The sequence below is a fragment of the Haliotis cracherodii genome, unplaced genomic scaffold, assembly GCF_022045235.1.
Source record: "Haliotis cracherodii isolate W230 unplaced genomic scaffold, xgHalCrac1.p SCAF_18, whole genome shotgun sequence".
Classification (NCBI taxonomy): Eukaryota; Metazoa; Mollusca; class Gastropoda; order Lepetellida; family Haliotidae; genus Haliotis; species Haliotis cracherodii.
In genome coordinates, this window is record NW_027266273.1 from 6,838,953 (window position 1) to 6,860,120 (window position 21,168).

At 38.6% G+C, this 21,168-nt stretch overlaps 1 protein-coding gene across 4 annotated transcripts in view; it reads right to left on the reverse strand.

The window, feature by feature from the left end:
- LOC139465717 (cys-loop ligand-gated ion channel-like) overlaps positions 1–20,028 on the reverse strand; it is a 77,425-nt gene extending 57,397 nt beyond the window's left edge. For 3 of the 4 annotated variants that reach the window (XM_071247539.1, XM_071247541.1, XM_071247540.1), the window contains exons 1-3: positions 18,850–20,028; positions 13,708–14,185; positions 10,542–10,595 (exon numbers count right to left, since the gene is read on the reverse strand). In XM_071247539.1, the coding sequence (XP_071103640.1) occupies positions 10,542–10,595; positions 13,708–13,896 (243 nt within the window). In that variant the 5' untranslated portion in view covers positions 13,897–14,185; positions 18,850–20,028. The remainder of the gene's footprint in view (positions 1–10,541; positions 10,596–13,707; positions 14,186–18,849) is intronic. The other variant, XM_071247543.1, reaches the window with a different exon arrangement.
- Between the last annotated feature and the right edge of the window lie 1,140 nt (positions 20,029–21,168).

Sequence of the window (21,168 nt, forward strand, 5' to 3'; positions counted from 1 at the left end):
TGATTTGTCCTATCTGAAACAAGGTCCATTTGATGCAATTTACGATTGATGGTTTTTTAAAAATATTAAATGTTACAGAATATTACAAAATATAATCCTTTAACATGATTAATAACGTGTGTAATGCAAAGGTAACACTGAACACGTTCAATTTCTAAGTTGGCCAAGTAGTAAGTATATTCAACATATGGAATGTCCTTTGGCTAAATATCACCCTATAAACCATCATGATACATGAGGTACGGCGTAGGCAGCTGCCTTAGACTAACATCTAGTCTCTGAAATGATCATATCTTACAGAAAAATACAGTGGTTAAATTATTTTAATTAAAATATGATGAAAAAGAGCGCAGAGACTCAGATATTTTCAGATACTGCAGTAATCTAGACTTGCCACGCATTATAAACTTGCATGGGCTGTATTGGATATATTTGTATCAGGGTCTGACTAACAGTTGCCTATACTGTTTGAGAATCGGTAACATTCCAGCCTCCAGCTATATACACCTGAATACTGCTGCCCCCCTCCCCCCTTCCCCCTTCCCCTAATAGCTGCTGTCATGTACGTTTCTCGCAGTGACATGGTGACACAGTAATGCATCCCAGATGTCGCTAGGTCCCCCCTGCTAGTACAGTAGGTAACTCTGTGGAGATTCCCAGGAAACATCGTCTTATATCTGTGCCATTTCTTGATAGCATACCATGGTAAAGCCACTTATGGATTGAAACAAAATCTACGAGTATGAAATGGGATACTTGAAGTCATTTATGTTGATAAATTATTTAACACAGATATGACATCTGTTCTTCCCAAAACAGAGAAGCATGTTCTGGCGAGGGCTTATGCAAAAGCGAACCACCTGACAATGATCAGTTTCTATGATGTAGTAGACCTGTGTGTAATGCATATTACGGGGCCATGTGTAATGAATGTTACGGAGCTGTGTGTAATACGTGTTGAGGGTAGATTCAATATCATTCTCTAAATAAATTTATCCATTTGCAGTCAAATGACACACGCAATAATGTCCGACGACACATGGGAATTATTTACAATAACAGGTCATATTACACAGGTTACAGGAGTGCATACCGTCATCTTGCCTTATTGTTTCTAGATGTTACGAAAATACCTATGTGCATCTACACGCTAAAGCAAACAGTCTGGAATGAACGTATGGCTGCAAGACATGATATCATTATGAACAAAGAGGAGGTATATCACGAAGATATGATGTGTAGATCTTTGCCATATCATTTAGGTTTTGTGTTTATATACCATGCATGTGTACAACATGAATATCCCATCATGCCTATATTTGAGAATTCCCTGAAGGTATATCATACCGTAAATTAGGCATATCCTAAATTGTTTGACAGGCATTACTTAGAAGTTGACGGATGATAAGATAGACACAATTTTATGGATAACATCTTCAGTATTAAAGAAGTTGTTGTCCATAAAATTGTGTCTATTTAAGGCATATCCTGTAGGTATGTAATGTAGATATGACATTCACATATATCACTGTTATATATTTGTTGGTATATTATAAACTGTTGATAGTCTTTATTATGTATAATTCAAGTCGTACAACACAATCTAAAATCGCTTCAGCATATGTTGATCATGGACAATCCTTTGCATCTAAGCGACTTCAATCGAACACATTACACGATATCATAGATAATATTTTTTATGCGCAATGAACAATTGAATGGTGTACTTCAGCAAAGTTTGTTAATTTTCTGTACATCTATCAAATTATATATCCATTACCTAAACAATAATCAGTTTACAGGTTAATATCGCTTTGTTTATCAATCAGACATGTTGTAAAATGTTATTTACTTGCAAATATATAATAAACCTGAGGCAGTCTTTACAATCCTCATGATTGCAGGGCAATACAATAGTTTAATCGTTCGTCAATTCAGACGATAATCAGGAGCTTTAAGCCCCGTTTGCACACATTTTGTACAGTCTAAACATGTATATGTATTTGGGTTTGCACACCACGATGTCACAGCCGATACTGATTTTGTACATTTTCAATGAAACCAATCATTCGTAAATGTGTGCCCCACATGGCCGCAAAGAGCACAGAGGTTATTGATGTCAACACACGTGGAAACAGTTAAAGGTACGAGAAGCGGTCCTTAGAAACTATCCATGACAACCAAGCTCCTTCAGAATGTACATGAAAGAGACATCGAAGCTTTGAAAAGTACTATAAGCTAAAGCTGTGTTATCATAGGGTGTGTTTTATATGATGGTCCTACTGGTATGAGAAAAACAGAAACGGTTGAAGTCAGAAAATTCCTAAGTCCACTGCACGTTTGGAACTGTTCTGCTTGTTAACCCGTATTCTAATTCTGAAGCTGGTTCGTAATTGGGGGTAGTCTAGCCAGTACTATTAGCAGTCAAGTGGTTCGTTATCTTTTTATATTGGTCAGATTGGCGGTAATGGATTATGACAGTTGGCTTAGTCGTTTGAAAGTGCAGTCGACGATTTCAGAGTGGGATGAATATAGCAGCTGAGTGTGGTTATCAATGGGAATGTATTGGATGAAACCACCAGTGAATGGTTAGAAATATTTAACATATGCACACGTGCACCTGTTTGTAGCAAACGAAATGTAAAACGTTCAAGAAAACCCAAGTATATATTCTGAAGGTGAAACCTTTGTCAGCGTTTATGCCAGTGTTAGTGATTGGTCCCCTGTCAGCGTTTAGGCCAATGGTGGTGTTTAGGCCAATGTTAATGCTTCGGCCTGTATTATTATTTAGGGCCTATATTTAGAGCTTGAGTCAATGACAGTGTTAGATCAATCTTGTCGTGCATGCTTTTGACATTGTGTTAGGCCTTTGCTATTGTGTGGGTCCACTGAAGTGTGACATATGTTAGTAAAGGTGTTTTGACCAAGCTCCTAATCCAGAATTATCTGGATGGGTCCATGTAGATACTCTATTTTCTTAAAATGTAAATAACATTCAGCAAATAGCAAATGTAAACATGCATATGTGAACTGTACACGTTACCATCACAATGCCCACAAAAGCATCTGATTGGAACGAATGCAGATTGCCTTGGAACCTATTCAGTCAAACAAACATTCTACATATACTTGTTACATAAACACAGTTTCATCCATTGCAACACGAAACACCTTGTGTGAAACCACTCAACGCCGCAGTTCCAAAATAAATAGACTTATATAAACGAGATAAGACTAAAATGCATATCATGTTTGTACGTGACGTCATTATATGTGCTGAGGCGCCAGCATCGTTACATGCATCAAGCAGTAGCGATCGTGATGTGTAATACACGAAGCACTACTATCATGATGTCAACTGTTCTTCTGTCGCATCTTATTCCTTTCCCCTGTGTTGTAGCGTTGTTACTGGCAGAAGTGAATGGGAGTCAGAGTAACGCTTCAATGTAAGAACATCAGCACTTTTTAAATACAGAACATAACGACTTTAACAATTGTAAGGAGAATATAGCTGCTGTAGGCGTCGAGATATATATGCATGTTTTATGTGGCAAAACACGCAAACGATTTCACCATGCTCTTATTCCAGGTGGATATATTGAATCCTAAAACATTAGAAGATATCTTCTCGAGAACTGTGTCTAGAAATACTGTTTGGGTTCATGGTCGGTATTCACGTCATTATAGAATCCAAAGGCGTCCTCAATTTTGAGACTTACGCCTAGAAAAAAACTGGTTGGGTCCGTGGCATCGGTATTCACATTATTATAAAATCAAAAGGCATCCTTTTCAGACCTTCGTCTGGAAATACTGTTTGGGTTCATGGTCGGTATTCACGTCATTATAGAATCCAAAGGCGTCCTTAATTTTGAGACTTACGCCTAGATGAAAAACTGGTTGGGTCCGTGGCATCGGTATTCACATTATTATAAAATCAAAAGGCATCCTTTTCAGACCTTCGTCTGGAAATACTGTTTGGGTTCATAGAATCGGTATCTACGTTAATATCAAATGAAAAGGCATTCTTCTGAGACTTTTGTCTGGAAATACAGTGTAGGTTCCTGGTGTCGGTATTCACGTTATTATTGAATCCCGAGACTTCCTTTTGTGTCGTTTTTTGAAATGCTGTTAGAGTTCGTGATGTCGGTATTCACGATTTTATTTAAGCCAAAGATATAATTTCGCGAATGTAATAACATCTGATGAAAAGTGTCGGTGTTCGTGTTACTATAACATGCGAAGGGATTGAAATAATGCCTGATCAATAGAGTCGCGTTATTTAAAAAACGTATACATTAACTGGCGGTCTGTCCCCTGAAATACTGTCTGGTTAATAGTTTCGGCATTCGCACTTTTATCAAATCACATACGAGCTACAATATGGTAAAGGGTATGTATAATGATTAGGGCGACGCTTATTGGCTGTTCGAAAACAAACTGCTTTAAAACAGTCAGTTGCTTCATCAGTGTTATATTCATGGGGATGATGACAAGAGCTTAAGTAACGTCTGTTGTCAGGCGACCTTTAACCTCTAGACGACTACAGTAAGAAACATCTGTTTTGCATCTACACCGATAAAAAAAGCTTCCATCACTCTGATTGGTTGTTTAGGATGCGCGTGATGAGTATATCACGTGATATACTATGTCATCTCCTGTGGTCTTTACGAGCCATGCGTATTCAGCATAGGACAATGGAAAGCGTTCTTAGGCGTACAGAACATAGCTTACATGTACTTAATGACGTTTGCCTGTAGTAAATGACTGAAAACCATGCAGGTATCTCACAGAGGTTGGTACACTATATGGTAGTCTTACATGTACAATAAAGTCGACAGGTCCTGTTTATTATGGAGGAGACGCTAATTTGTACGTTTTAGTCAGTTTCTTTGCGTCTGTCTTTAAGTTTAAACATATTTTATTATTATCAAGTTATCTCATCTTAGGAAAATCCTATAAATATACATTTACAACGAATATAATTACACCAATGAACAGTGAAATCTTTGAATGGCATTTAGAAGTGATCCACCATGGGAAGAGGATTTATGGATGTCAACTTCTTTTTTACACTACACAACAAGAAGCCATTGACATCAGGAAACACCAGCCACCTATGAACCGGGACCAGGGAACCTATCTGCCCAGTGCTTGGGACTTATTGCTTTGATTATCTAGCCGGGTTCTATTCATCCACTTATTATTATATACAGTGCTAATCACCCCGTGCCTCCCGTTTGACCATTGGCCATTGTCTATTACTAATCAGTGATAATAGAAGTCCTAGCTTCCAGTAGTCCATCACTATCCCCTATCAGCATAATAATAAAATATTGTATCAGTTAATAATAGTGTATCTCCTTGGACCATACTGAGAATAATATAGAAGTTCCATGTTAATTTTAACATTATTTCAAGAATTTAGACAGTGTATCTACATTTCTTCGAGGAATTGATAAATGATTGGTGTTAAGAAAATGCTTTTGTGGAATTTCTTAGAGTTTATGTTACATTGAAAACAAGGGCATAATCCCTTTCAATATATCTATGTTTATGCATGGTACAATATAGCTACGTATATCCATGGTAAATTATAACGTGTACATGGTGAAACACATCTGATACATAGCTTAATGGACGCACACTTCAATAGATCCCTTGGTATTACACTCCGTTACCGTCCCAGACTGATATGTGTTAGAGGCAATCGTAAATATCTTGAACATGAAGACGCGAGACAGTTATTACTTCAGTCGTCGGTCGCGGGAGATAGCAATTGAATGCAGAATGGTTCCTGCGAACATCGACATCGGAAAGCAACCCCTGTCTTGGGCTCATAAATATGGCTCATGGGCTCATCGATTTCAGAAATTACGATCGCCTAACCAACTAGAACGTTAATGTGTATACCGCAATCCTGCATGTGAAGTTGAAAAGACAACAAGATAAGTTCTTGCATTTATGAATCACTGCAGCTGACATATGTAAGCATAACCTTGAATTATAGGTTATCTGTAAGCAACAGCTGAAACCCAATTGCAAAGCGTTGTGAGTCCGTGCGATGCGTGCATTGGCTACATGATGCGTATGGAGGCGATGAGACGCGTATATATGGTATATGGTGCGTACAGAGGTTGTGTTAGAGCGTAACAAGCTTTATGATGCATACATAATGAGTCCGTGAACAAGACTTAGTAGTAACTGGGCCCTGATCATGTGTCTGGTATGTGTGCTACCAACACCGGGTGTCATCACTGTTGTTGACATTGGAATTGGTCTTGATCTTTTTCCCCAAGTAACAAATATAAGTTTTAATATCGACGTCTCAATATGTTATTTTTTATTTTTATGCTAGACACAATACTTTCCACCAACGTGAATATCAGACGCGTCACTTTTCTCCTTTTAAGCAGCAGTTTTTGATGTCAGTATGTTCTTGTTCAATAGGGGGCACGGTTGCCCCAGTCGTCTAAGGCGCCGCGATTCGTTGTTCAGAGTTGCGTCCCTTGGGCACACCACAAACCTATGATTGTGGGTTCGAATCCCGGTTCGCCCCGATTATGTTTCTGGGTTTGTCAGCCCCATACCCGTGCTCGTGGGTTTCACCGAAGTGGTTAACGTCTGAGACCTGACTCACTTGGGGCTTTCCTCCCACATTAAGCTGACACGCCGCGATATAACTGGAATACTGTTAAAAGCGGCGTTAAACCCAACTCACTCACTCTTGTTCAATACTACGCCGGGCTTCACTTGGAAACATTTGAGTCACCATGACTCATTTTCTGAGAATATTGATCAAGATTTAGAGATTCATGCATGAGTTGAACTTAGCTTTATTGATACGATGAAATAACTTTATGGATATTCTATTAATTAAAACACATAATAATGGAAAAAAGCAACCCACAAATTTGGATATTGTCGCGTCAAATGTGACTAAAAGTTTCCCTGATTAAAACGGGTATTTCAAAGGTATCCCTTAGGTTCATCGTATACATATTTAATTTTTAAGGAGGGAAACTCATATAGCTGAAATATTGCTGAGTGCGGCGTTACACAACAAACAAAACATTAGGTTCATCTCAATTTCACGTATTCTTATAAAAAGTGTACGTTTCATATCAAAATACAGCAAACTACTACACGTTAAAAATGAACCGACGGATATAACGAACTGTTTCTGGTCCCGTCCATTTGCTGTGCAACAGTAATGCTTATAACGAAGTACGGTTATAACGCACTCATGTCAGTGGTCCCTGAGTTCGCTATAACCGGAATTTACTGTTCATAAACAGGAAATCTGTATCAACATTGAAAATACAAGAAATCTACATGGTTAAAATACATTTACAATTATATATTATTGACTTGTTAATACAAAAATTGTTTGTGTACAAGAATTAGAGATAAAAGGGCAGAGTAAGATTCATGTGAGAATGTGAATAAGTGCGGATAAATAACAGGCCAGGACAAAAGAACCGCCAGATTGTTAATTTCTATATAATTTCTTAATATTGAATTGTCTTATTTGTAATCTTCCGGCTTACTTTTGAAAACGAGACTTAACAGTTCAAACACTATATAGAAATATATACAGAGATCTCAAAGGCGAATGCCGTATTTAGTACATGAATGCTAAGACGCAGTTCTGTGTATTTTAACGCAAGTGACCCAGAAGCAGAGAATGTTTATAGATATAATATTCCATATATTCAGACGTACACATTGTATAGATTGCATAGTGTCTGTTATGACAGTTGCATATCACACTGGACGTCAATGCCATCTCTTACACATTGAGAACATACAGAGGGAGTAAGCAGATGTGAGCCCCAGTCAGTAATATTGCAACCATAACAACTGGCTAAAGCTATCGACCCCGAACAAGACAGCAGTCGCCAATGTGTGCTGCATGTGTTGGTAACAAATTCTGGCCCAGGAGGACAGTCCGGTGGTCATAACGATTTGGTCTTCTTCACTGGTTACCAACACAAATTATGTTCACATACAGAAGAAGAAGTTATGATAGCCATCCCATTCCCCGTTTAATCAACTCTGACAATCATGAAAAGCAGAGTGAAATCAACAATTGCACTTTATTAGCCACATGGATGAGTTGTCAGAAATAGTTAGCAGTGAGACATAGTCTTGATGAACATTAACTAGCCCATAGTTCGAAGAGTAGCTTTTCTGGACAGGAGAAGATTCAAACAACACCAAACTGAACATTGTAAATATAACTTTCTGGGCAATGGTCAGCAGCGTTTCTTCACTCCACTAGCCCTTTTAAAATAGCCACGGTCTAACGCTAATGCGTTAGCCCAGATACTGATCGAGGGCGTCCAATTCCACATTGGAATGTTACCCTCATGGATCGCAGAGTTAGACTGTGTAAAATAATATCAAAGAAACAAATGCAAAGGAATGAGTGTACATTTTTAACACAGTAAATTTCGAAACGATAATGTGGCAGCGCAGAAGACTTGAGTTTCCTGTTGATGTCGACTCCCTGACTTAGCTCCTCACACTACCAGATATATTCCTATCATGCTCAGCCGTCAGTTCCGCCTAATTTTACACCACTTTTACAAGGGTCCGTTTTATCTTGAGCACAGTTTAATGTCAGTAAGTGTTTTCCCTGATCAGATGCTCGTGGTTATTTTCTCATAATAAGGTTACAAAGTCTGATGTACTCTCCACCGCCTCAATATAAACTCTGCCCTCAATTAAAAACGAACTTCTTTAAGTTGGTGTTCTAGTTCAAAGGAATGATATGTGCTTGAGTAAGTTGGGGCTAGCAAACCATATTCTTCAGCGTTATGTATGGTTGTATACCTTTTATAAATATCAAAAACAAATTATTACATGAAAGGGCTTCAATAATGAACTGCTCAAACCTACTTGAACGCTCCCTAGAATTGATATAATGAGTGATACCACGGTACACAAACAAAATACAACTCCTCAATATTCCTTTTTACAAAGCAATATAAACATACTATCATTTCAGCTGTCTAACGGTATAATCAACTTTAGATGCATATTTTTTACTGATGGTATCTTTTGCATATATTTTATTAAAGCTCTTCTCTAACGTAGACTTTCCTACATGTGTGATAGATCAGAAGCACGCCTCGTTGCACAGACGCGTGGTGTGTGCGCGAATCCCCCGGGAGGTACCAGAGTTTATAGGTGAACGGCGAGCGGCACCCATTGCCGCTCGCTTCTGTGAAGGCGTACACATCTAGGCTAAGTATAAATAGACCCACTTATCAATTAACTTGGCTTCGAAGAACTCCTTTGAGAAATGGAATGTAAAGCTGCCAAAACGTGTCAAACATTCATAGAATAAACAGAAAAGCCTGGGCTCAAATACGAAACGAGAATAATTCCGTGAATCAGTCTAATTATAATTTTGAATGAATGTCGATTTGTTTTTCGGTCGATGAATTCAGACCAATTTGAATTTTGAATGCGTGTCAATTTGTGTTGCCTTCAATGAATAAATATATGGTTTAATCAATGACATGAAGATCATCTTTATACATCGAAAACACATACACTGTGCCAAACAAAGCTAGGACAAGCTCATGAGCGTTTTTGTGGCACGTATATTTACCGTGAGGCAGCTACAAATACCTTGAACTGGCCTTCACACGTGACTAGTGGTATGCCAGCACAAACTCGGCCCTCCCAAAACAATAAGGCGTCATTCAGTGTGTAGGTTGTGTTTTTGGCTTGCTAGCACGGGGTAATAAGGAACACACGCACATTAATAATCATGATCAACTGAATCGTGATACGATGCGATGCGACGCGATGCGATGCGATGCGATGCGATGCGATGCGATGCGATGCGATGCGACGCGACGCGACGCGATGTGGTGCGAAAACGATACAAAAACGATACGAAACGATACGGAAACGATACAATCCGGTATGGTACGGTACTAGCGTGGCGTGGCGTGGCGTGGCGTGGCGTGGCAATATATGTTATATCATGTTATGATGAAGTACACGAAACATTAATTCAGAACTACGTTCGTAGTTGGTGCAATGTTAGATGAATGTCATTTTGATTCTAACAGGAAGAACCTACATATAAAAACAAACTATGCATGCCAGGTATTTTTCTGAGGTGAAACAAGAGCATTGTGTGTTTAAATGCTCTGGAACGAAAATAGCTGTAACGTGCACTTACTAATTTTTCATATCATCCTGTGTACAAGATAAGTGATCTGTTTATCTCAACACGTGAGAGATGGTTAGTCTTAGAGTTCCCCCGTACCAGGAAACAAGTAACATATCGAGATATCAGTGAGTGAGTGAGTCTGGGTTTAACGCTGCTTTGAACAACATTATTTCTGAGTGCTATCTGGAATTAGACGTTTACAACATTGGTTAAACCCACGACTACGGGTGTTGTCTTTACAGACCACGGATCATATTCAGGGCGAATCGAACCCACGTGTAGCGGATCCTGGCACGACCAAGGGACGCAACTGAACATTTAAGATAAAGGAATATCACTAGTGACACACCTTGACACAACATGTGAGGGGACGATTTTGGCAACAACTGCAGAAACCGTAGAACTGAAATTATTCAAAGGATTGCGTTAATATATATATGTGAGTGAGTGAGTGACTGATTTTGGTTTAATGCCGCTGTGAACAATATTTCAGTTATATCAGGACACGTCAGACAAATGCAAAGTTATCGCGGTCGTGGACATTACCAACTTTGGTAAAACCAACGAGCACGGTTTTGATGCTGACACACCAAGGATCATTATCAGGCCGAATATGAGATTCGACCTTAATGAGCGGATCCTTACACGACTAAGGGACGCGAATTTTGGTCCCTTAGACGATTTGTCCAACCGTTAAATATACATGAACGGGTGGAGAAAACAATCTTATAAAACCTGTACAAATGCTAAGCCTGACTCAAGGTCATCAGTGTATAATTAGTACTTAACAGGAATTTATGGTGACTGAACCTATGAAGTAAAGGAACAAAACTATAAACATGTAGTAACACATATGTGGAATTGACTCTCAACTTTAAGAATCCATATTGTTCTTCCCAAATCGAGAATAATTACAAACGATCTCTGAACAGAGTGAGTGAGTCACGTTTATCACCGCTTAGAACAGTATTTCAGTTATACCAAAGCGTGTCAGCTTAATGTTTGGGGAAACCCAAACACATGTAGGTCGACATTTCTTACTTTAGTGAAACCCCGATCACGTGGATGGGGCAAACCAAGGATCATAATCAGGGCGAATCTGCGATTCAAACATACAACCACGGATCCCGGCACGCCCAAGGGACGCAACTGTGCACAGTGATTTGCGGTACCTTAGACCACTGGTTCACTCGTGTCCCTCTCTTCAACAGGTATGCATATAGTATAACAGACAGGTCAATGTCAGAAATTGATATACATGATTATAAAGGAGAACGGCTGCCTTATGCATCAGTGTCATGTATTATACAGTTACGTCCCGTCCTGTCAGGTTAACCACGGTCCTATATGTCAGATGTTTCCATAGATTAGAATGAGTGAATACAGTGGGGCATAGTAGGGCATAGTTTTATACAATGACATTCACATATCAGCATTGTTTGTAATTCTAGTTGGCTTGTTCTTGTGTTCTAATTTGTATTTCATAAAATCAGCATTAAGGAAAGGGTTTAAATATTTAATATATATCTTTCCGAGCAGAGGAAAAAATAATTTCAAAGCAATTTCAGAGAGAATAAAATATTTCATAGACTGATAGACTACGATATTTTGAGACATAACAGGAGACATAGGTGTCAAATTTGTACACAGAAGAATACCGAGACAGATAAAATATACGTGGTTAGACATGGTAGGTCACACTAGGGTTAAATATTCATATTGAAGATAATTGGAGCAATTTGATAATGACATAGCAAGGGACGCAGGCGTAAGTGATGCATACTGAAGAATATTGGAGCAATTTAAGATGTAATTGGACATGGAAGGCAACTCGTGGGTAAGAGATGCATACTGAAGGATACTGGGCAATTTTGAGGCACAGTTGGACATAGCAGGGCACACTGGGGGTAACGGATACACACTGAAGAATACTTGGGCAATCTGAGGCATATTTGGACATAACAGGGCACACGGGGGGAAGGTGGGTGGGGGGAGGGGGGAGGGGTAACAGATGCATATTGAAGAATACAGGGGCAATCTGAGGCACAATTGGACATAGCAGGGTACACGATGGTTAAATATTCATATTGAAGAATATTGGAGCAATATGGTATATAGTTGGACATAGCAGAGTACAAGATGGTTAAATATGCATATTGAAGAATATTGGAGCAATTTGGTATATAGTTGGACATAGCAGGCTACACGATGGTTAAATATTCATATTGAAGAATATTGGAGCAATTTGGTATATAGTTGGACATAGCAGAGTACATGATGGTTAAATATGCATATTGAAGAATATTGGAGCAATTTGGTATATAGTTGGACATAGCAGGGTACACGATGGTTAAATATTCATATTGAAGAATATTGGAGCAATTTGGTATATAGTTGGACATAGCAGGCTACACGATGGTTAAATATTCATATTGAAGTATATTGGAGCAATTTGGTATATAGTTGGACATAGCAGAGTACATGATGGTTAAATATGCATATTGAAGAATATTGGAGCAATTTGGTATATAGTTGGACATAGCAGGGTACACGATGGTTAAATATTCATATTGAAGAATATTGGAGCAATTTGGTATATAGTTGGACATAGCAGGGTACACGATGGTTAAATATGCATACTGAAGAATATTGGAGCAATGTTAGCTGTAATCAGACATGGAAGGGCACACGTGTGAAACAGATGCATACTGAAGAATACTGGGGCAATTTGAGACACAGTTGGACATAGCAGGGCACAAGGGGCGGGGTGTGTGTGTGTGTGTGTGTGTGTGTGTGGGGGGGGGGGGGGTAACAGATGTATATTGAAGTATACTGGGCATAGGTGGACACAACAGGACACACGAGGGGTAACAGATACTTTTGGAGAGTACTTGGGCAATCTGAGGCACATTTGGACATAGCAGGGCACACGAGGGGTTAAGGATGCATACTGGAGAATACTGAATAGGTTGCCCATAGCAGGGAGTTACTGGGAAAGTCGTTATCGTACAAAATCGTTGCACGCCACTTTCAAAGTTAACATTATGTTAATTTATGAGTAGCTATTTCATTCACAGTTTTATGTATCATCAAGCTTTGCTTTCGTAGATTGTGATCTACTTATGCTATGATATTGGTCTTAGAGTGTATGGTCCTTGGTCGTCGCATTGCTTACTGTCAGAAAGTCACATACACAATATCTATATTTCATTTCACAAATACCACAGATAACGTTGATAATTGTACCCAGTCAAGACAGTACTGTTGCTTATTCAAAATGAAATTGTAAACCTGCCTATATTAGCCTTAGTGACTAAATTTATTGGAACCCTATTCGAAATACTTGGAAACTTTTCAATGTATATAATTCACCAGTATTTCCTCGTTAGAAGCTTTCAAACGTCGTAAAATAGCTCCTTACATGACGTCGATGACGTTGTATAAATGCTGAAAAGGCCTTAACAAAGTAAGCTGTTAAGAGAAAAACTATATTATTAACATGCAATCGTGCTTACCTTTTTGTGGTTGGACTGAACAACAGAAGCAGAAGACTTCTTACGACCTCGTTTCTTGGCAGATCTTGGAATTGATGACGTCTCACTTAAAACGTCGACGCTCACGCCGGTGTCACGGCCGGCGTTGCTGTATCGACGGTGGTGGGCGTTTGAATCCACTGTCATAAAGTTATAGGCAACACTTGCCATGACTGTGCTTACTAAGTACAACGCCGTACATACACGGGCGATTTGGATGTCAGGAGATGTCACGTGACCGTCTGACTTATAGTGTCGTTGCACAATGGTCGCCAGCTTTGATTCGAGTTTCCGCTCAAGGACAAATCCGAATGTCAACGTCGAATAAAAAGCCTGTATCCCTGGTATCCATATAATGAATAAACACTTATTCACAGATAAATGGAATATTATTCGTTTCGTCGTCAAGGTATTCCTGTTCCCAGTGACATTTTCACATCACCAAGGTTTTGTGTTCTATCTGAAAAATGCGATATAATTAACATCAAGAATACGGTGTTTGTGTGTGAAATATCAATATTTATATCTACAAATACCCATGCAGTCGACATTTGTGATCTCAGACATATATCTACAGGATGCATACATAGTAGCCATCAATAGTTCAATACAGATCAACACCTGTTTTCATATCGCTCCTCTTGTGTTGCAAACTGGACATTTCAAGCAAGAACCTTTCGATAATCCAGACGGCGACACAACTACGTGTACGTTATAACCCAAAGGCAAGGTTTGCGTATTGTGTTACATGTGACATTTTATTTTACAGTAAGATTCGTTTTCAAATGTCATAACACCGACTGAGTATGAAAATTTAATGGCAGACTGCATTTTCTAGGTTCTTTATATCTGCATCTGAAACAAACACTAATGTAACATGTCAAAGCCAGGGAACAACCAGTCTCGATTTCCTGCCGAAACAAATTCCATTTTGCGTAAAAGGCAACACAATGATGGAAATTAAATGAATGGATCACTTTAAAATCAGTGTTCGCGAAAGGGTAAACACCATTTTTCTAATTTATATGGTTTGGTGGCTGAAAATAACTGAAATACAGATTCTAATGAAAATATATTTCCTCAATACGACTGTAAGACACCAGAATATAAACGTAGGTTCAGTATGAATACTGAGAGGTAATTGTATCCGGTTGTTCATGTCAATTTCTACTGATTTGACTGATATCGAACACACGTATCGAAAAAAATGGAAATATTGATTAAATGTCAATGAAGCCAAATAATGTTGGCCTTCACAAAAAGGATCCAAAATATTAAAATAATAAATGTAGCTGTAGAGGTTAATGTAAACAGTCACAACATGAAATCACTACAATCTTGTTTTGTGATAATGTGAAACTAAAGCAATACCCTGATTAATAAAATATAGACATCCAAATAAATCAAAATGTTGCGTACTTACATTGTTTCAGTATGTAAACAACAATGCCTTCATCCCATTAATATCTTTTCGATCGGATCGAATACCTATGTTCATATCATGCTGCATAGTGAAACGTGCATTGCTCGGCAGGGATGAAGATGGGGTTAGACTGCAGAGAGGGAGATGGGAGGGGGGATTCCTGAGATATCTCGAATGGTGTGTGTTTGTACACACTGTATAGCGTTGGAGAAAGCAGTGTGTGTGTTGCACACCTGGAAGGCATAAGAGTCCTTACCAGCTTTCATCACACGCAACAACAGTGCCTCTTTAACAAAAAGTAAAGAAGGTCTGCCGGCCATATGGCTCTCCAGACGCAGGTTACAGACAGCCTAGTGATGGCCTGTGTAAGGCTATTATGTAAGTGTTTTCTGTAATTACATTACAACCATTGAGGCAATTTGAAACTGGGTTTTCATCCTATTCAAACTTTTATTTTCCTGGTTGGTAATTCTCATTCAAAATTCATAATTGCTCACGTACAAGGTCTTTGTTATATTTTTTTGGTTAATGTTTCAAAGGACGTTTAACACGTTATACAATTATTATGTAGCTTAAATTCAACGTTAATTTCATTACCGTGTCACAAATAATGCATTAACATTTGAGTTTGTTATGCAATCATAAATTAACTTTAATTAAAAATTTAGAGACCTTAATACACTACTACGAAGGAACTAATTCTTCAGTTGCATACTTAAATTGTGAAGGAGGCAAGCTCTTATTACTATTTCATTGGAATGTTTATTTCATGAAGTTCATCCGGCAAAATAGGTCCTCAATATATGATGGTTGAATAAAACATGTGAGCATTGTGAATTATTGAAAACGAAGCCAAGACTAATTTTACAGAATCTCGAAGACAATATACGCCATAGTGTGAAATGGAACAATGTGTGTCCATCGCCATCACTTGGCTTGAGTACTGGTAGATACGACTTGAAACTAAGCTCACTCCCAAAAATTATTTGGCTGTTGTTTTTGGGTATAACATTCAAACGATTATTACTTATGTATGTTTGGCTCGCTGTTTTACACAACTAGTGTCAGTAGATTTGATTTTTTTCAGCAAGCAATGAATTTGTGGATGCTTTAAGGCGGCTGTCTGTGTTGTATCAATTATTCATGCTGTTGTCAATCTGCCATGCCGTTATCAATCACTGTCAATCTGTCATGCTGATGTCAATGTACTGCCAATCTGTCTTGATGTTGCCCGTCCGCCATGTTATTACCAAGGTACTGTTATCTGTCATGTTGTTATCATGCTGCCATGCCATTCTCAATGTACTATCATGCTGTTGTCAAACTGCCATGCCATTCTCAATGTACTATCATGCTGTTGTCAAACTGCCATGCCATTGTCAATGTACTGTCAATCAGCCTTGGTGTTGTCAATCTGCCATGCTGTGACTAAGGTACTGTCAATCTCTCACCAATCTACCAGGCCACTGTCAATGTAATGTCATGCTGTCATCAATCTTGGATACCATTGTCAATGTACGGTCAATATGGAATGCTGTCATCAATCTGTGATACCTTTGGTCAATGTAATGTCAATCCGTCATTCTGTTATCGTTCTGCCATACCTTTGTCAATGTACTTTGAATTTGTCATGCTGTTGTCACTCTACTCTACCCAACGTCAATCTGTCTTGCATTGTTATTGTCCAGGTACTGTTAAATTTTCATGCTGCTGACGCCTTATACTACCACCCTGTTGTAAAGGCGATTTCGTATGGACAAGCCGTTATCTATGTTTTGTTAATATATCATGCTTCTGTCACGGTACTGTAAGTTTCCTTTTTTGTCTTCGTTTTTCATGCTGGCGACAAGGTTATGTCAATCGGGCAGGAAGTTCAAAGTGAATTCAATGTCTCATGCTTGCTTGGTGTTTTCATGACTTGTAAACAATTGTTGGCGTGATCTCACGAAACATGGACTTTCATAGTGTTATAGTGCTATGTTAGCAAGGTGATTTCATAGTTTCATGCTGCCATAATATAACAGTATTTCTCAGGATGGTGTTAACTAACATGCTAGAACAATAAACGTGGCCTAATTCCGGCGTCGACAACTTCCTACATAAAAGTTAGGAAATGATGGTTAGCGAAGCACCATAGATTGAATTAAAGATATTACATCATAAAAATGTAATTAAGGCATTTAAACAAACGTGATAACCCATTATGATCAGAGGACATGGGCAATAAACAACAAAAGTTAGGAAATCTTGCTGTGGATCATTGAGGAAGTGAGAGAGTTCAAATAAATGCGCCAAAGCCCTTTCCATATTCATCAGAAATCTCTGCAACAACGAGAGTATAATAAATCAGGAAAAGGTAAATATGTCAACGAAGGAAGGTAAAGTGTTAGAAGCATCACATATATGAATTAAAAAGTAACAAGACTAATACCAAGCTTATCTGACATACTAAGTATACATGTAATACACAACAGCTACTGAAGCAGATCATCTGGAGGTTAGTGACTACGAACAATGCTGGCAAATGGTGAGTGGTGAGATATTGATCGAGCTTATATCAAATCATGGAGTTGTAGTTAAAAGGGTAAGATATGCATCAAAGTAACATATAGCAGGTGTACCTCAACGCCAAAGACCCCATGACTACAATCTTAACATCTAATGATCCTCACAGCGAGAATATAGATAGTATCCTGCCATATATCTCCGAAGCCCTGACGGCACGTAACAGCCACTTCACGAGCTGGGTCAGAGGGGATTATTATCCTTCCTTGGCCAAAGGAGGTAATTAAATGCAGGTGGTGCTAAATATTTCCTCACTTGCCCCTTTCCTTACTGCAAATAAATTGGCCACATTGAGGGTTTTGTTTTGGAAAATTATCAATTTTCTCCCGTTAAGCTTCGTTTGTAATATTATCAATTATAGATGTGAAATGGATATTTTGATGAAGGAAAAACTGATTCTCCTTAACGACACATACTTAAGAAATTAATATGTCAATGGAAATCAAAGGATATGATTTCGTAATTATTTGAACCCTGTGTAATGTAGGAAGAACTTTTGACGTTGGTAGCATAATAGATGGATTGAGAAGCGCTTCGCAACTTATAAGATAAACGTTTTGCAAATATTATCAAGGCATTCTGACTGATTTACATCTGTATGAACGTTTATTTACAGATTAATTACACTCACCAGGTTTAAGATAATGAAACAAAAATAAATAATAGCAAATGAATTTCGTAACCGTATAACAAGTAGATTAAAAGAAGTAAACAAACCACATTTGTACACATAACAAATTTCACAGATAAGCACACTGAATTGTCGAAAGTCATATGATATTACGCATTCATCAAATATTGCGTTATTTACGTAAACCAATAACCAGACTTAAAATATGGCAATTCTTAAACGAAAAGAACTAGATTCATGAAAAGTAGTGCATATATTGTACTTTTTAATGTGGAAGCTCTCCAGGCGTCGAATAAATTACGAATACGTTATGTTAATCCTAGTAGGACATGGTGCATGCTATAAAAAGCACACATACAACATCCACGCTGTGTTTTGTATGAAATCAGAAGCGTCTGACTACCTGACATGTATCATAGCAACATTTATGTACATAACTACCACTCGCTAGACAGTCGGTTGCCCGATACAGCTTATCCCAGGAAACACTCTAAACACGTCCTACCTTTAATCCTTGAAATCTTGATGTCGTCGTGTTCAGTTCTTAATGCACGTCCAGCATGGATTGAAGTATCAAATGCAAATTTCAACGAGAAGAGTAAGAATCCATCAACATCCTTGGCCTTGTTCCAAGGGCCTTCTACCTTTAGATAAGTGCTTCCAAAATATTCCGCATACGCTAAACTCTTCTGTTTTCTCAATACTTATCTGTGATGGTGTGTTTGGGAGATGTTTGGGCGCGGGTGCTATCCCATAGACTCCTGAGACAGCTCAAGCAACTGACATATGCCGATCAACTCAAAGGATTGATCTTCTGGTCACGGTATCGTCAATGGATTGACACCTATGATGCAACCTTGATACAGTGTAGAACTATTCCTCCCAACTCTTCAACGATTATTGAGTCAGTAATGATTTCAATTACATCTCACGTCATTTGAATATTCAAAACGGCACACAGAATCCAAGACCTAGGAACTGATCACTTGAAACATATGTTAAGTGGTTGATATATTCTTCATTGCGTGAAGAATGCAAATGGTTACAGCGGTAGTGTGAACATAAAACATCGTACATCTGTTAAGCCGCGTCCCAAAGTCATGTATAGTTGTTGCTTAATGAAAAAGGCCTAGGAAGTTGTAATCCGGAAACGGGGAAGAGATGGCTCCGACAACACTGCACCCATATACTCACGGTTTGTATGAGTCTCACATGCATCATTGATTAAACAATCAAGAAGAGGAAATCGGCACCACTGGTGTAAAAGACCAGTAATTGCTATTCAGGTGACGGAGAGTCCGTAATATACAGCCTTAACTCCATTTCACTCCGCTTCCTCACTTTAGATGCTTGTGCATTGTCAAGGCCCACATGCATCGCTTGCGAGATGCAACTACACTTGGAAACCTGACACGAGCCAAGCAAAGCCAGGAAAAGATATGCCAAAAATAAGACAACGGGATCCTAATTTGCAAGCTGCTCTGTGTCGCTCCACACTCTTCACCACCGCTCTGCCGCCATTTTGATCTGTGTAGCAGACGACTCTTTGATCACGTGACATGATTGATGTGGTTCACTGGTTCCGGTGACATATGACGTCATGTAGTTTGTGAAGTTTTAAACTAAATGTTTCAGTGAGTAGAGACTTGAAAACTTCGAAACATTTTAAGGCACGAACACATCACGTGGGTTGTTACTGTTTCTAAATCCGAGAAAATGTCTGTGGCATTCAGGACGCTCCAATTATGCAAATACCAAGGTCATTGAGAGGAATAGGACTGGCGGCAACTGGCGCTAATTCTACGTGACATTTTACTCATAATTATATCTCAGATCGTTTTTGGTTGACGCCCAGCTGATACAGGCTTTGTTTACCAACATCATAGAATATAATGGAAACAACAATAGCATTAGAAGCTGCAAATGAGCTGCATTAAACAAGTGATGTTTCTTGCTATATGTGTAACACATGATTGCTCATTTGTTACTTGCGATTACATTTACAGGGAATACAGTAACAGATAAATAGAATATATCATACTGGTATTTGTTCAGTACAAGATGTCTTAACCACATATTTAGATTTGAAATAGTTTGGTAAATTGGACTGAAAATCGGTTAAGAATTTATTTACTTTCAGATTTTTCAAGTCCACATTGTGCCTTCAGGGATCCTTGGGACGTGATTGTTTTCAAATGAATTGAATGAATTTATTTGAGCACAAATGTTCACTTTTCTGAATGTAATGTGTTTCCTTCTTTCAGTGTGAAGAACTACGATGAGAGAGACTGGCGTGAGTGCTCCTTGAACTATTGGACTGTCTTCCACTGCTCAGGACAAGCCGACATTCTGTGAACTGATTAAGTAAATATTTTACTCGGATTTATCAATTCCGACACAGGGGTCCGTGTGCTCCTTTTCACCCCAAATACCTCAATCAATGTCGCACAAGTTGTTCCAGCAGAATGACTAAAATAGACAAAATTGGAAATAGAAAGGATTGAATGTCTGGCCCATCTGAATCGAAACTGCTTGATCCGGGCCCGTTCTGCAGATCGATACCAGTCTACGACTGTCGTTACACAAATCTACAAGGGCTGCAAGCTTGGAACTCTCGCGGGGAACCTCATCTCTTCGATTTCAAGCAGGAACAAGCATTATCCCCTGGTACCATCCGCATGTCATTAATCCTATCTAGATAACTGTGGACCGTAATACAGCCATTTTATATAGCAGTGTGTACTGTGGAATTAGATACCATATGATGCAGACAATGATGGACAGTACAGACAAATGTATATTATAGTCCGCAATGTTATATTTA